The 17,920-nt window shown below is 43.4% G+C and overlaps 1 protein-coding gene across 2 annotated transcripts in view; it reads right to left on the reverse strand.

Moving 5' to 3' along the window:
- The window catches only part of LOC144603975 (hexosaminidase D-like), a 37,390-nt gene that overhangs the window by 18,597 nt on the left and 873 nt on the right, over positions 1 to 17,920 (reverse strand). The window contains exons 2-5 of one of the 2 annotated variants that reach the window (XM_078417874.1): positions 13,634 to 13,736; positions 6,600 to 6,837; positions 5,656 to 5,765; positions 2,311 to 2,398 (exon numbers count right to left, since the gene is read on the reverse strand). In XM_078417874.1, coding sequence (XP_078274000.1) covers positions 2,311 to 2,398; positions 5,656 to 5,765; positions 6,600 to 6,837; positions 13,634 to 13,722 — 525 coding nt within the window. In that variant the 5' untranslated portion in view covers positions 13,723 to 13,736. The remainder of the gene's footprint in view (positions 1 to 2,310; positions 2,399 to 5,655; positions 5,766 to 6,599; positions 6,838 to 13,633; positions 13,737 to 17,920) is intronic. The other variant, XM_078417875.1, reaches the window with a different exon arrangement.

The raw sequence follows: 17,920 nt of genomic DNA on the forward strand, positions 1-17,920 counted from the left end.
CCTTCAGACCTTTCAGCTTCTCAAGCACCTTCTCCTAAGTAATAGCGACTGCACTCACGTCTGCCCCCTGACTCCCTTGAATCTCTGACATATTACTGGTGTAATATGCTTACATACACTGCAAAGAATGCTGGGAAAAAAATCAATTTATCCACCATTTCTTTGTTTCCCATTAATACTTCTCCAGTCCAATGTCTAGTCTTGCCTCACTTTTACTCTTTATATATCTGAAAAACATTTGGTATCCTCTTTCATATTATTAGCTAGCTTACCTTATCACCAGATAGAATCAGAAGAACACAAAAGTAGGCCAAAAGGTCCCACAATCCTTCTGTGCCATGACTGATCTGACCTTGTCTTCAAAACCATTGGCCCCATTCCCCAAACCCTTGACATCTTTACAATGCCTATCAATCTCCACTTTGAATATATTCAATGAATCTGTCTTGACTCTCTGGACCAGAGAATTGCAAAGTTTGTGACCCTCTGATAGAGGAAATACCTGTCTTCATTTACACTGAAACCATGCCCTGTATTTTTTACACCCCCACGAGGGGAACCCTCCTCTCTGCATTCCCCCCTGTTAATTTCAAGACCTGATATGCTTCAATAATGTAATTACTCATTTTCCTAAGCTCCAATGAGCATAGAGCCACCCTGCTCAATATCTCTTCATACGTCAACTCCTTCCTTTCAGAAATCAGCCTAGTGAACCTTCTCTGTATTGCTTGTAATGCAGGGACATCGTTCCTTGAATATGGAGACCAAAACTGTATGTATTATACTAGCGCTCTGCAAAGTTGAAACAATGTTTTCTTATTTTTATACTGTGTACTTCTTGGAATGTAGACCAACATTTAATTTGTTTTTCTAATTACTTGCTGCACCTTTCTGCTCACTTTCTGTGTTTCACATACCATGATTTCCTTATCACTTTGTACCGCAACAATTGTAGGCTAACCTCATCTAAATAAGAATTTGCTTTTCTGTTCTTCCTTTCAATGGATAACCTCACACAACTCTCAACCCTGAGGTGCTAGCAACGAAAAAAGCATTGTAGAATGACTAGATCATTTTTTGTCTGGCTGCATTAATCTAGCATCAGGTACTGGCCTGCACATATGAGACAGTCTCCAGGTTGTCAGTATGAGAAAGTGCATGGAATCTTGGATTAACACCCTATCTGCAGGATGGCATCCCCCAGAATGCGTTGTGTTCCAAGTCACTGGAGTGGAATTCTGAAACGCTTTCCTTTCATTAGTGTTGTGCTGAGGCACACAGAGCAGAACCTCCTTAGTATAATTTGTGTTTATTTAATTGATTGAAGCTGACTGGGAGAAAACAAAAATCAGCTAAGGTTCTTGCTCCTGACTTCAATCCAAAAATCTTTGTTGACAGACATGAACTCAGGCATCCAGAAATGCTGCACTAAATACCTAACTTCAATATTCAAACCAATATTTAAGGACCATCAAATGGAGGAACCGGACACTACTGCAGCAATGTGGCCCTGAATCATACTAAGCCTTTATGGGAACATCTGATCTGGCACATGCCTCACTGTCACAAACGAAGAATAGCTAATTATTAATCATATCATATCATATCATATATATACAGCCGGAACCAGGCCTTTTCGGCCCTCCAAGTCCGTGCCGCCCAGCGATCCCCGTACATTAACACTATCCTACACCCACTAGGGACAATTTTTACATTTACATTTACCCAGCCAATTAACCTACATACCTGTACGTCTTTGGAGTGTGGGAGGAAACCGAAGATCTCGGAGAAAACCCACGCAGGTCACGGGGAGAACGTACAAACTCCTTACAGTGCAGCACCCGTAGTCAGGATCGAACCTGAGTCTCTGGCGCTGCATTCGCTGTAAAGCAGCAACTCTACCGCTGGTCACTTGGCTCCATCAGCAGGCCAGCATCTGATCAGCCTCTTCATTTATGACACAAAGAGATAAAGCAATGGAAAACCATTTATGAATATGAAAGAGTATATTTCATATACTCGTTCAATGTGGCAATTGGTTATATAACTATTGCGCAACTGAGCAGAAGACCCAAAATTTAAAAAAAGATGCAAATTAAAAACAAAAACTACTCTACTGGAAATTTCTGCAGCTCGAGAAAAGGGAGGTTTATGGTTTGCATGGGAACCAAAACCAGGCCAGGAATCTAATGATGGTCTCATCCAATACTTTTTCAATAGGATTCTCTCAACTTGTATATTCTTCATACCTTACTCTTTCTGGACTGAGGCATGGGCTGAAGGAAGGATGCATAGAAGTATAGACCTTACCTCCAAATGCCCAAAGGTTTGAACTAAGGGTATAATCTCCAGGTTATTGCTCTCAGCTAACTGTTGAATCTCGTCAATGTCAGCAGAACTATATAGGAAAAATAAAATTACAAAGACAGATTTATCAAGATAAGCAAGTCACATAGTGACTCCTAAGGAATAGTGGATAAAGAATAATTAATGGTTAGGACTCACTCCCAGGCACCAATTCATTCAAATACCACCTGAAAATGTACATTGGACTCTGGCCTATGACTTACACCTGGTTAGTTTGTTATTGCCTAACTAAACAATTGGTTGGAACAAGTAAATTTCAGGTTGGAGCAGGATCAGGCGACTTGAAAAGCAAGCCCGTGTATTCGTTGGAGCAAGTAAAACTGGTTAATTCGCAGCAGATAAAAAGAAGGCAGGAAAGTTAAAGAATACAGATTGACCATTAAAAGGGGAGGTAGGTACAGTGAGTGGCCTATTGGGAGCAGTTGTGTTGAGGGCAAGGTGCCATGTTGAGGCCTAATGCAAAGCTGAGGCTTTGGCTTGAGAGGCTTCTGCAAGAAAAGCTGAGGAAATGACTGTTGAGCTAGCAGGATAGTCAGTTTCAAGCTTAGAGGCAAAGCAGCAACTGCAGTGGGGAGTTTAAAGAGGAGCTGTTGGGATTAAATTAAGTATGAATGCCGAATCACGTGATATGCTGCAGCAGCATGATATGGAAGCTGGTGGAACCCATTGTGGTTCCTGGTGACCACATCTGCAGCAAGCGTTGGTTGCTTGAGAAATTCAGGCTCAAAATTGATGACCTGGAATCTGAACTAACACTACGGCAAATTAGGGATGGGGAGAATTTCCAAGACACTGTATACCTGGAGACAGTCGCAGCAGCTAGATTACCCACTCCCAGTTTGGTCCATGTTCAGGAGGAAGAGTGGGTAAGAGACAGTGTTGGAGGAATCTTAGCCCTTGAACTTGTCTAATGGGTCCGAGAGTCTTGCTCCCTGCGCTGACAAGAGTGGGGCCCATAGGAAGGATGAACAACCTAACCATGGCACCGTGGTTCAGGGAGTCATTCAAGAGGGAGGCTGTGTTGCTTGCCTGGTGTCAGAGTTCGAGACATCTTATCTGACCTGCTGAGGAGTTTGGAGTGGGAGGGGAAAGATCCAGTTGTCATGGTCCATGTTGATACCAACAACATATTTAAAATGAGGAAAGAGGTTCTGCTGAGAGCATTTGAGCAGCTAGGAACTAAATTAAAAAGCAGAACCAAAAAAGTTAAATCTCTGGATTGCTACCCGAGTCACAAGCAAATTGACATTGAGTTGAAGAGATTTGAAAGTTAAACTCATGGTTCATGGATTGCTGTGGGAGAAGTAGGCTTGAATTCATGGGACATTGGCATCAGTATTGGGGAAGGAAAGAGCTGTTCCGATGGGAAGGACTCCACCTGAACTGCTGGGACCAAGATCCTGGTGAATCGCATAACTAGGGCTGAAAACAGGATTTTAAGCGAAATATTGAGAGGGTTGGGTTCAACAGATTGTAAAAGTATGGATAAAGCTAAAGGGAAGGAGAGCATATAGGAGGTTACCAAAGTCTCCAGAATAAGAAATGGGACAGGAAGTTTAAAAAGGGATAAGAGACTAACGCAGGCAACACGGGTACCATTTTAAGAAGAGGGATGGTAAATACAGAACTGAAGATGTTATTTCAAACTGCACAGTATTCAGGCAAGAGTGAGCTTGTAGCACAGTATGAAATTGGCAGGTACTACACTGTGGGCATCACAGCGTCATGGCTGAAAGAGGATCAGAGCCGGAGATGAATATCCACATATACACATACACAGGTAGGTGGGAAGAGGGTAGTTCCGTTGGTAAGGAATGAAATCCAATCCTTGGCAACAAATGACAAAGGATCTGAAAATGTAGAATTCTTGTGGGTCAAGTTGAGAAACTGCAAGGATAAAAAGACCCTGATGGGAGTTATGCACAGGAAAGCAAGATAGCACAAAAAGCAAAAGAGAAAGCATATGGCATGGCAAAGATTAGTGGATTGGAAAGCTTCTAAGAGCCAATAGAAGGCAACTAAACAAGCTATAAGGGGAGAAAAGATTAAAGGAGATGAGGAGGGATTTCTTTAGTCAGAGGGTGGTGAATCTGCGGAACTCATTGCCACAGACGGCTGTGGAAACCAGGTCAGCGTGTATTTTGAAGGCAGAGATTGACATTTCAACCCAGGGGAAAAGATGTTGACTGTCTACCCGATCTATGCCTCTCAGAATTTTATATATTTCTATTGGTCAACCCTCAGCCTCTGACTCTCCAGTGAGAACAATCCAAGTTTGTCCAACCTCTCCTTATAGCTAATACTCTCTAATCCAGGCAGCATTCTGGTAAACCTGTTCTACACCCTCACCCAAATCCTCGACATCCTTCCTTAAATGAAGTGGCCAGAACTCCACGCAATACTCTGAATGCAGCAGAGTAACCAAAGTCTTATAAAGCTGCAACATGACTTCCTAACACTTACAGCAAATGTCCTGACTGATAAGGCAAACATATCATATGCCTTCTTTACCATTCTATCTACTTGTGTTGCTACTTTCAAGGAGTAATGGATTTGGACCCCAAGATCCCCCTGTACAAGTTCACAAGTGATAGGAGTAGAATTAGGCCATTCATCCCATTGAGTGTACTCTGCCATTCAATCATGGCTGATCTCTGCCTCCTAATCCCATTTTCCTGCCTTCTCCCCATAACCCCTGACACCCGTTCTAATCAAGAATTTGTCTATCTCTGCCTTAAAAATATCCACTGATTTGGCCTCCGTAGCCCTCTGTGGGAATGAATTCCATAGATTAACTACACTCTGACTAAAGAAGTTCCTCCTCACCTCCATTCTAAAAAAGCACCCTTTAATTCTGAGGTCTTGATCTCTGGTCCTAGACTGTCCCACCAAGCAGAAACATCCTTTCCACATCCACTATCTATGCATTTCATTATTTTGTAAGTTTCATTGAGGTCCCTCCTCAACCTTCTAAACTCCAGCAAGTAGAGGCCCAGTGCTGTCAACACTCATCATATGCTAACCCACTCATTCCTGGAATCATTCTTGTAAATCTCCTCTAAACCAATGTTGTAAATCTCTGTAAATCAATGTTGTTAAGGGTCTTGCCTTTAACTGTCACTTCCTCCTTACATTTAACCTCCCAAAGTGCAACACCTCACACCTAGTCGGATTAATCTCCTTCTGCCATTTCTTTGCCTGTTTCTGTAGCTGATCGATATCCCGCTGTACACTTTGACAGCCTTCCTCAACAGGAAGCAACAACAGGAAGCTCTTGCCTAGTCTTACCTGAATGCATAGGTAGACTTGAGGATTTCAAGATTGTCAGAGTAAGGAAATGCATCCTCGTATTCCATTAATATACCATTGACCCCGATCCTGGACAGAAGTGGAAAGATCTGTAATGAATGTAAAATATTTATACCGCGGCTACATCTGTACAGAAACGTAAAATTGAAAAACTATGGATGCTGAAAATCTGAAATTGAACAGTAGACGATGGATATTATCAGCAGGGCAGCACAGATTTACAGCTGGTTTAGAGTTGGAATGAACTACTTCTTGGTTGTTGGAAACCGATTTTGCAGCCCACCACTATGGTGGTGTCGTCCACAGTTATAAACTGAGTTGGATTTTACTTGGCTGCACAGTCGTGTATGAGTAAAGAAGGTGGTCGTGAACGCATTTTTGCAGAATACCAGCATTGAGGATTATCGTAGAAGTTGATTTGTCACCTATCCTCACTGATTGTGGTCTGTCGGTCAGGAAGTCGAGGATCCAGTTTTGTTTAGTTTGGAGAAACAGTGCTGAAACAGGACCTTCGGCCCACCGAGTCTGCGCCGACCAGCGATCCCCACACACTAACACTATCCTATACACACTGGGGACAATTTACAATTTTACCAAACCAATTAGCCTACAAACCTGTATGTCTTTGGAGTGTGGGAGGAAACTGGATTTCTCAGAGAAAACCCATGCCGGTCACGGGGAGAATGTACAAACTCCATATTGACAGCACTTGTAGTTGGGATCGAACCCGGGTCTCTGGTGCTGCAAGGCAGCAACTCTACCGCTGTGCAACCATGCAGTTGCAGGGGGGGGTGCTGAAAATGTTTTTTAAACATTGCCATTGTACAAGGCTCTCCAGTTACTCGTTAAAATCAACTTCCATTCCTATAACCCTGGAAGTAAAAAGCACCCCACAATTTAATTCCCAGGCTGACACCTCCTACCTGTTTCAGATAAGCAAGCTTCGGTGGAGCTCCTTTGAGATCCAAGTGCACGACTCTCATCCCTGGAAAAACATATTTTTTCAGCTGGTCTGGTGCCGCCTTCAGCACTGGCTTGATCTCCTCCTCTCTTTGCTGTAAGATTTCCTTGTTTAGGCTCATCAGTTCGTGTTTATTTTTTATTGGTTTTCTATGCTTACTCCAGAGGTTACTATTCATAGGAGTGAGAGTTTGTATTGGCCTAAGAGAAAGAAGCATATTTCTTCAATCAAATGAATCATTCAACCATAGCACACAAAAGTTAACAAGCCTTCCAAACTAGGAAGCTAGCTTTGAGAATAGAAGCAGCATTTTAACCATTAAACTACAAGCTGGCATATTCAGGAGAGAAATTACATGACTAGAGTAATGAACAGGTTCCGATCTTTCAGACACCCACCAGTCAATTTTGTCCCTAAGTTGGAAAATGCACAAAGAAATGGTAACCATGCATCCACAATTTTGCAATGAATGGCATCAAAAGCGCATAAGACTGAAAAGAAAGAACAATTACTATAAGTGGACAGTGAGAGTGGAAACTAGTTCTTATGTTTAAGGAATGAATGTGTGTACATATGTTGAACTTTTGAATTTAATAATATTATTATGGGACTTCGCTTGTATAGAGGGGTTGCCCATAAGTCAAGTATCCAAAACCTGGAGAGGACCTGTAATCCAGTTAAGAAGGATGATAGTGGGAATGGAGAAAAGAGTGAGAGGGAGGAAAGAAGAGAAGGTTGGGGAGAAGGCAGGAACAGGGTACTGATTGTGAATGATCAGCCATGATCACATCGAATGGCAGTGCTGGCTCGAAGGGCCGAATGGCCTACTCCTGCACCTATTGTCTATTGAAAGAGAAAAGAGTGAAGGGGAGAGGAAGGAATGAGAAGAGAGCGAGAGGGAGAGGAAAGAAGGGAATGAGATGAAAGGAGCCTGAGGGAGGAGAAAGAAAGGAGTGTGATGGTGAGAGAGAGGAGTGAAGGGGAGGAAGGAACAAGAGAGAGAGAAAGGAGTGGAAGGGATAAGAATGGTGTGAGAAAGAAGGTGATTAAAGTTAACAAGATTTGTTAAAAACATTATGAAACTCAATGCCAGAAGACATGGATTTTTAACAAATGGGAGGGTAGATGCCAGAAGCAAAGATACTAGAGGAGCAAGATAGACCATGCGACCCTCAAAACCGTAGTATGTCATGACACCATTTTAGTAGGCAGAAACTTGCAGAAACATTTTTTTTTTTAAATAACAAAAATCTGTGAATTGATAGATGAGATATATTCTGCATTTTAATGATATCATCACACATACTGTTCCCCCAAAACACTGTTTACACTGCGAGAGGCATAGCGAACGGCGGGATTTGCCTTCGAAAATGGCTGCCGTTCTGCTCCTTTGCGTACTACTCTTCAGTATAGGCGATTTCAACGGAGTGGTTCATCTTGTTCTTCTAGTATCTTTGGCCAGGGGTGCAAGGTTGGTGGAGGGGTATTGGGAGGAGTAAATGGACAGATGGGAATTTAGAATAAGATGCAAGGCTCAATCGGTGCTCATGAACATGGTTAGCATTGTGATGAAACACAAGGAAGGAGAAATTCACCATCTGTAATATTGCTAAAAGCACAAGGTAGTGACAAGTGTGTTACAGATCCACTTAAACTTAAGATCTACTGTGACTAAGAAACTTGATGATAATGTTATTCTCATGCATTGTTACTCTTGTCCTTCTAGATGCTGCAGATATGTTTGCAATCCACAAACATATACCAGGAATTGGGGATAACCGAGGTGGAATTTTAAAAGTGGTGTGCAGCCCATCTATAAACCAGTCAGAGAGATGATGCTACTGTACATTCTCCTCCTGTAATAGGAAAAACCTTCCACCATAACCCTCTACTTAATTCCATCAAGCCAATTCTCTACTGGTGCTACCTCCTGCACCCATGCAGAATTCATGGACTTCATAAACTTCACCACCAATTTCCATCCTGCACTCAAATTTTCTTGGATCTCTCCGACACCTCCCTCCCCTTTCTTGATCTCACAGACTCCATCATAGGAAATAGACTATCGACTGACCCCCTGAAGAAGGGTCTCGACCCGAAACGTCACCCATTCCTTCTCTCCCGAGATGCTGCCTGACCTGCTGAGTTACTCCAGCATTTTGTGAATAAACCCATTACAAACCTACTGGCTCCCATAAATATCTCGACTACACTGCTTCCCACCCTGGTTCCTGCAGAGACTATTCCCCTCCTTACAATTCTACCCCCTACACCACGTCTGCACCCAAGATGAGGTGTTCCATCCCAGGACATCTGAGATGTCCTCATTCTTTAGGGAACGGGGATTCCTCCCTCCCATCATAGATGAGGCCCTCATTCGTGTCTCCTCTGTACCCCACAGCTCCACCCTTGCTCCCCCTCCCCTTGGTCGCAACAGAGACAGATTCCCCCTAGTCCTTAGCTTTCACCTCATCAACCATTGCATACAACACACAATCCCCCCAAATTTTCGCCAACTTCAACGGGATCCCAACACTAGTCAGATCTTCCCATCTCCACCCTTTTCCGCCTCCCGCAGAGACTGTTCCCTCCGCTATTCCCTGGTTAACTCATCCCTTCCTACCCAAACCACCTCCTCCCCAGGTACCTTCCCCTGCAACTGCAGAAGATGCAAACCTGTACCTATAACCTCCTCCCTCCACTCTGTCCAGGGACCCTGACAATCCTTTCATGTTAGGCAGAGGTTCACTTGCACCTTCAACCTCATCTACTGTATCCGTTGTTCAAGATGTGGACTCTAATACATCGGCGAAACCAAACGTAGATTGGACGATCGTCTCACTGAACATCTTCGTTCTGTCCGCCGGGCCCTACCTGGTCTCCCGGTTACTAACCACTTTAATCCTCCTTCCCATTCTCACACTGACCTTTCTGTCCTAGGTCTCCTCCATTGTCAGAGTGAGGCTAAATGCAAATTGGAGGAACAGCATCTCATATTTTGCTTAGGCAGCTTACAGCCCAGTGGTATGAATATTGATTTATCTAACTTCAAGTAACCCTCTCTCTCTATCCCTCCCCCACCCAAGTTGCACCAGCTTCTCGTTTTCACCCAACAAACAGCTAACAATGACCTGTTTCCTTAATCATTGTTACTTTTTTGCACATCTTTCATTCATTGTTCTTTATCTCTCTACATCATCGTCTAAATCTCTCAGTTCCCTTATTCCTAACTAGTCTAAAGAAGGGTCTCGATCCGAAATATCATCCATTCCTTCTCTCCAGAGATGCTGCCTGTCCCGCTGAGTTACTCCAGCTTTTTGTGTCTAAGCCAATTCTCTATCCAGTCGGCTAGCAATCCCTGGATCTCATGTGATTCAACCTTCCAGAGCAGCCTACAATGTGAAACCAGATGCCTTGCTGACGTCCATATAAACAACATCTAAGGTTTTGACCCCATCAACCTTTTTGATTACATCTTCAAAAATCTCAATCAGATTTGTAAGACACAATCTCTCACAGAGTCATAGTGTGGCTGGAAACAGACTCTTTGGCCCATGTTGCCCATGCCAACCAACATGCCCCATCTACACTAGTCCCACCTGTCTGCATTTGGCCCATATTTTTCTAAACCTATCCAATACATGTATCCGTCCAAATGTTTTATAAAAGCATATGAAACCATGCTGACTATCCCTAATCAACCCTTGTCTATCCAAATGCATATATATCTTATTCCTCAGAATACTCAAGAGTCAAGAGTTTTTTTATTGTCAAATGCCTTTGATACCATGTCCCTTAACCTTCTGGACCTGACCAGCATGCGGGACCTTGTTAAATGCCTTACTAAAGTGCATATGGATAACATCTACCATCCTGCTTTTATCAATCTCCTTTCCCTCTTCTTCTAAAAACTCAGGTACATAGTAAGTAAGGATTTTCCCTAGGCAAAGCCATGCTGACTATCCCTGACTTTCCAAATGCTTTGAATGTTCTCCAATAATTTTCCTACTATTGATCCAAAACTCACTTGTCTGTAGTTAACTGGCTTATCCCAGATGCTTCTGGCTATTCCCCGATTCTCTGGTACCTGAAATGTGACTGATGAAGATGCACAAATCTCCATCAGGGCCCCTGCTAGCTCCTCCTTTGTTTCCCACAGCATTCTGGGGTAGATCCCATCTGGCACTGGGGATTTATCCATTCTTATGCGTTCCATGAGATTCAACATTGCCATCATCCTAACACCTGCATGCCTATTCTTCATGCCCTTTTCCTTAGTGAATATCGGTGTAGTCTTCATTTTGGATCTCACCCACATCCAAAGGGGATCTACTCACTCCCTGGCTTTCCTTTTGCTCCTGATATACTTGTAGGATGATTCTCCTTAATCATACCTGCTAAGCTTTTTTGCTCTCTTAATTTTCTTCTACAATACCCTCCATGCCCTTTAATCTTCAAGGTACTCGCTTGATTGTAGTTGCCCACACCAGTCATATGCTTCCTTTTTACCATGGATCAAATCTTCAATAATCTTTCTGGTCTATGGTTCCCTAAACTTGCCATCTTTTTCTGTAATTCTCACATAAGGAATATGCTGGCAATAAACGTTAGATATCTCACTTTTACTTCGCTGACTCCCACTTGTCAGATATTATTTTAGTCGCAAGCATCTGCTCCCAATCTGTTTTGTCAGGTCCGCTCCTGCACTATCAAACCAGCCTTCCCTCAATTTAGAACCTTATCTTGAAAACCAACCTTATCCCTTTCCATAACTACCTTGAAAGTTACAGAATTATAATCAGTTTTCAAAGTGTTCCCCCACTGATATTTTCTCCACCTACCTGATTTAATTTCCTAAGATGAGGACAAGCCCTTCTCTACACCATGGTGTCACCTAAATCAGTGGAGGATATGACTACATGAAGTATGGGGAACCAGAGAGTGCCCAGGCTGTAGCAGTCAGCTGCACTGCCATCTGCTGGAAGAAGTGCAGGCAGGATGTCCACCAGGCCAAAGTTACATGTTGTAGATTTGGTTGGTCTCCTCCAGTAAAGGATTCTAGGAGTGATGGAGTCTCACCATCATCTGTGGGGCTCCGAGAGTGCTGTCCCCCAGTCCACCTCTGGTATTGTGGGAGTGGGACAGGGCCAAAGTAGCACAGGCTGGTATGTAGGGAGCAGCGTCCAAGAAGAAAAGCGGAGGATGAAGGGGAGGACGTTGATCAAGAACTAAAGCTGATCTCCCTTCAATGTCACCAACTTCAGCACAAGAGATTGGTCACTGGGCTCGATCAGAACCTGCACCTCAGCCTTACGTCAGTGCATGGGTCTGCTGGGACCGAGCAACTGACGGTTGCGATGTCTTTATTAGTAGGAAAATAACTGCAGATGCTGGTTTAAATCAAAGGTAGACACAAAATGCTGGAGTAACTCAGGGGGCCCGGCAGCATCTCAGGAGAGAAGGAATGGGTGATGTTTCAGGTCGAGACCCTTGTTCCGTCTGAAGAAGGGTCTCGTCCCGAAACGCCACCATTCCTTCTCTCCTGAGATGCTGCCTGACCCACTGAGTTACTCCAGCATTTTGTGTCTACCATGTCTTTATTAGTATTGGTTTATTTTTTGTCAACTGTAGACACAATGAAAACCTTTGATTGCATATTATGTAGTCAGATTATACCATGCATGAGTAGAATCAACCCATACACAACAGGTATGCAAAGAGAAAAATACCAGAGGCAGAAAATAGCGTTACAGCGTTATAGTGTTACAGTAAGAGGAAAAAGTGCAGATAAAAAATAATTTCCAGGGGAATGATTAGGTAGGTCGGGTCATCAGTTTGCACCCTTAGTTTATGAGAGTCCATTAGGTATCTAATAAGAGCAGGGAAGAAGTTGTTCCTGAATCTGATGGTACTTGTTTACAAGCTTTTGTACTTTCTGTCTGATAGGAATGGGGAGACGAAGGAATGGCTGGGGTGTAACTAGTCCTTGATTATGTTGGCTTCCCACTCAAAGAAGTGTGAAGTGGAGATGGAGTATTTATTAAAATAAATGTAGACCTTACATTTACAAAACAACGTGTGTAAAGATTGTATCAGTGAATGTAAATGGAGCAAAATGTGTTATGACCTTGGGACCCATGGCAAGGTCAAGGCTGACATGCTTTTTGCAGGAGTGCAGCTTACTGCAGCTGAGCACCTGCGGACAGTGGTGATGCATGAGGTCCTGCAAGCTGTTGATATGGTTAGTGGGGCAAAGATTGAAGCACCTCGAGCCTGGGTATTCTGCTGTGGGGAAGCAACTTCACCATATCAAAGCCATGGAGATGGTAAATGAGTGCTCTGCTCTGGCTAAGCAACATGTGAGCACCAGCCCTGCAGAGCAAGCGTGTGGCTGCCCTCCAGATCTCACTGCTATTGGCGATGTCCCGGTCACTTGTTCTGGGCAGCGACTCCATCTGCATTGTCGATGTGGCTGGGCAATCCAGTATACAGAACTCTGTATTCTGCACTCTGTATTCTGCACTCTGTATCGTCCGCTTTGCTCTACCTATTGTGCCTGAGTTTGATGATAGCATATTATCATCTGATTTGATTGGATAACACATAAAACAGAGCTTTTCGCTGTACCTCGGTACAAGTGACAATAATAAACGTAACGTAACCTAACCTGATTAGACGGGCAAGAATCAGCAATTTAAAAACATTTATCTGCAGTCAGGCCCCAAGGTCAGCCTAACCCACAGGTACATTCCACAGCTGACATACAGTATGCACCTTCATCTCCAGTATCTGGAAGGACAAGGACAGCAGGTGCATAGGGAGAGTCTCATCTTCATGTCTCTGCATGACAGGGAAAATTGAGTGACATCAACACTTCCTTCATCACTGAGGGCATTTTACGAGCGCTTCAGGAGCAAGCAGGGATGAACAATCCCTGTTGGCCTTGCCAGCAGCAACCCATATTCTGGGGCCCATTTCAAATTTAAAAAAACTTACTTTGACATGGAATATATCTTCAAGCACACAATTATTAGAATCAGGAAAAGCAAGAACCGCAAAATGTTCATTGAGGTCATTCTCAACATGCTTCTCTGTGTTACTGCAAGAGATAAGTAAAAGGAAACAAAATGCTAGTTAAAATAAACTCAAATGAGCAAAATATATGATGCCTCGACCATGACTTCTCTCTAAATTATACTTTCGCATAGCATCAGACATTCAAATGCCTTTCATGGTCAATGCAAAAACTTTTCACTTCATCTTTCTTTCCTCATATTACTTTTATATTTTCTTATAATATAGAAAGAAGTAATTTGGCCCATCAAGTTTATGCCGGCACTCACAGCAATCCCATTATGGACCACGCCTGGATCATGAGCATCTGACCTATGGACACCCTGTACATATGAAAGAGCTTCCATAATATTATTAAATTCAAAAGTCTGACATATCTACAAACGTCCGCTTCTACAAATGGCAGACAAGTTCACCCTTTCTCTTCACTTTTTATAATTGTTCTCTCACAGTCTTATGTGCTGACTGCTGCACTGTCCCTTTTGTAACGTGGAAATGCAAAAGCCAATCTGTGCATGGCAACTTCTCGTAAACAGCACTGGGTTGATTAGAAGTTCCACACACGACCCATAAAATATTCCAGTCTTAAAATCGGCAGTTATTTATATCAGCCAGAAAGTGAAAACCAAGGAATCTTGCTGATGATGTCCATAATGGGTAAGATTATTCACTGCTCTGTATGTTTTGTTAAACAGGGATTTGGTTAATGTTCAACCTCCTTTTGTGTATTTATAATCCTGAATTTACTGTATTTATCAGTCTGAAGAAGGGTCTCGACCCGAAACGTCACCCATTCCTTCTCTCCCGAGATGCTGCCTGACCTGCTGAGTTACTCCAGCATTTTGTGAATAAATACCTTCGATTTGTACCAGCATCTGCAGTTATTTTCTTATAATCCTTCTAAGTAGTTTAGTGTTACAGGTTATTGAGCAAAAAAACCCCATTGAATGCCAATGTTTATCCTTGCCCATTTGCCTCCACCACCTATCCCCCTGCCCTTGACCCCAACCACGCACCCGTAATCCACCCGACTGTTCCATGCCCCCGCCTCTCAGGTAGTTACTGAAATAGCACGTGGTTATGTCGACCAAGCTGTCTCACAATTCACAAGCTGTAAGGGAGGGAACATTTTCTCTGACAGCTGAAGAAAGATCAGAGACTTCCACACTCACGTAAACATGGGTGTAGTTTAAATTCTCAAAACAATGGCTTAAGCAAAAATCACACAGTCCCACATTCTTCCTGGCAGAACCAGTTAATTATTCTTTCAGTGCTGCCCTTGGGTGATAAATGGAGAGAGTACTGTACCCAACAGTTTTTAAAAACAATCCTGGTTGGCATGGATTGAAGGATATAGATCACCTGAACACTGGAATTTACAGAAGTATATGTTAGTTGTCAAGCGGGTTTGTCTACAGGTTAATGCTGTACTCTTACAATGATGGGTGGAGAGCTGCAGTGATGCCACATGAGGAGGAAGGAGAGGCAAGCTCTGTGGGGTCTGTAAAATGTGTTTGCTCCACCCTGTAGCTGGTGCATGGTCGCCATAGTTAAAACCACTGAGCACTATTAACTGTCCCCTCGAGAGATTTACCAGTTTCCAGGGAATTACCATATGACAAAGCCCAGTTATAAGTTTATAGGTTTTAATAAGACATTGCGACGTGATCTACTTCCCCATACCCTGCCCAGCAAGCTGCTACTATCTACAGCAGCATCTTCGACATTACTCTACATTATAGAGGTAGTCAGGTCAACAAGAGGCATTCAAGGAGCAGGATAGTCGTGGAACAAAGTGTCTCCAGGGCATAAAAATTGTGCACACAAGCTGACACTAAGACTTCAGTATTGTGAGTTGTATGCTGCACAATCTCACAAACAAATGACAGCAGCCAGAGCCGGGGGAAAAGCTGGGAGCAGGCCTGGAGCTTGGGGGCCATGAAGGAGTCTGAAGAGCAAGAGAAGTGGGAACAGCTTTATCCACCTTTCCTTGCCAGGCTTTGTCCCTCCCACACCACTTTTGCAGCATTCTTCCCACTACCACAATCAGTCTGAAGAAGGATCCCAAAGTCAAAACTCTGAGTGGTTGTGGGAATTATCTCCTTCTCCCTGGCACATTGGTTTCCATTGGTGGGATGTGATGGGGAGTGTACATTTAAGGGGTGATGCCTTTCTCTGAATACCTGGTATTAAACTGTTGGAAGAAATGCAAATTGGATGAGATTTAATCAGGGAAGGGTGCCTCATGACCTTTTAATATGTCAATAGTGCTTTATAAAGCCATAGTGTTGTTGACATAGTGAGTAAATTCACAACCACTATGGTAAACTCTAAAAATCGACACTGAAGACACCAAATGCACCATTCAGCTACAATTAAGAAAGCCAATACAAACAGAAAGAATATGTTGCCTTCTTTGAATTTCTGAACCAAGGAAATAATAAAACAAAATCAAATGCACACTTATCTCTCATTTTAAGTAGTGTTGTAATGCGGAATAATTTTAGTCTTGCTACAACCAGGAAGGGTAAATAGAACAGAGTTCGACATGTCCCAACTCACCTATTCTGTCTCCCTTGAGCTGAATGGATTGAGAGCGGAGCACGTATAGAGCTATAATCTATACAACACAGAAACCAGAACCACCCAATCAGCTGATGAAGGTGGAGTTAAATCAGGCTGAGAGATTATTGGAATGGGTAACTCTAAAATGTTCTGTGCCAGCAAATGGAAAAATCTTGCAAGCATTCAGGCACAAAATGCAGGAGCAACTCAGCCAGGGCCGTCTTTACAGCATTATGGGCCCCGGGCAAAGCAGTGTACTGGGGCCCCTACGACAACTACTCACAGGAATAAAAATGTAAATGGTCGATAAAATGGGGCCCCTATGGTCGTGGGGCCCCGGGCAACTGCCCATCAGGCCCATGCGTTAAGACGGCCCTGAACTCAGCGGGTCAGAAATAAATCTCTGGAGAACATGGATAGGTGATATTTCAGTCGGGATCCTTTTTTGGACAGTCCGTGGAAAGGTCCCAGCCTGCAATGTCACCTATCCATATTCTGCAGATACTGCTTAACCCGCTGAGTTACTCCAACACTTTGTGAACCAGCACCTGTACTTTTTGTTTCTACTCTTCAGAGCATTCAGGCTTGACGCCACAATCTGGGCAGAATATTCAGGATTTTAAGACACAATCTAAGTGTTGTTGAGAGAAGTGAATAGCTGCCATCTTTTCTAAGGTGAGTATGTCATTCTTTCTTTATGCACAGGAAGCAACACGGCCCATAATCTTCCATTATAGATGAGGCTCTCACTAGGGTCTCCTCGATATCCTGCAGTTCCACCCTTGCTCCCCCTCCCCCCATTCGTAACAAGGACAGAGTCCCCCTTGTCCTTACCTTCCACCCCATCAGCCGTCGCATACAGTATATAATCCTCCAACATTTTCGCCACCTCCAATGTGATCCCACTACTGGTCACATCTTCCCATCTCCACCCCTTTCTGCTTTCCACAGAGACCGTTGCAAGGTGTTGCTCTCAGTGTTGTAGGAAAAATGTAATTGGAATGTTTCAGAGACACAGATATTCTCAAGGACACGAAAAAATAGCAGGAATAGGCCATTCAGCCTTTTGTCATTGAGTCATAAGTCATACAGTGTGGAAACAGGCCCTTCAGCCCACCTTGCCCACACCGACCAACATGTCCCATCTCCACTGCTTGAAGTCTAGGCTTTGAAAAGACGGTTACAGAGATATGAGAACTTAGTAAGCTCATTGCATGCCTGGATCTTTTGGCCATTTGAGATCATGTACACAGTCACGCTCATCTTCCTAGCCTCAGGATCAATCCAGATAAAGCGACAGATCCATGATGTATCTCACAATTTGCCACTCACTGCTGTACCACAGATCCCCTGATGGACAGACATTATGTGCTAAGGCATTCTCTCAGTAAAAGGCTTCATATTCCTTTGTATTGCTCAGCCACTGCAGCTGGATGCCTTGATAATGAACATCATGACAACACAAGGAACCAGCTAGACATTTCTAATGAACTCCTCCAAATGAGATTTTACTGTCTGCACCAGCAGACAGAGTGACCCTCTATTAAACAACAGTCATTGTCACCCACGCTGTTGCACAGGGAATTCAGGAGGATCTGGAGAATGAAGACTGAAGGGTGTTGAGCATTCGGGGGCCACCGCCAT

This window comes from Rhinoraja longicauda, chromosome 21 (genome assembly GCF_053455715.1).
Source record: "Rhinoraja longicauda isolate Sanriku21f chromosome 21, sRhiLon1.1, whole genome shotgun sequence".
NCBI classification, from domain to species: Eukaryota; Metazoa; Chordata; class Chondrichthyes; order Rajiformes; family Arhynchobatidae; genus Rhinoraja; species Rhinoraja longicauda.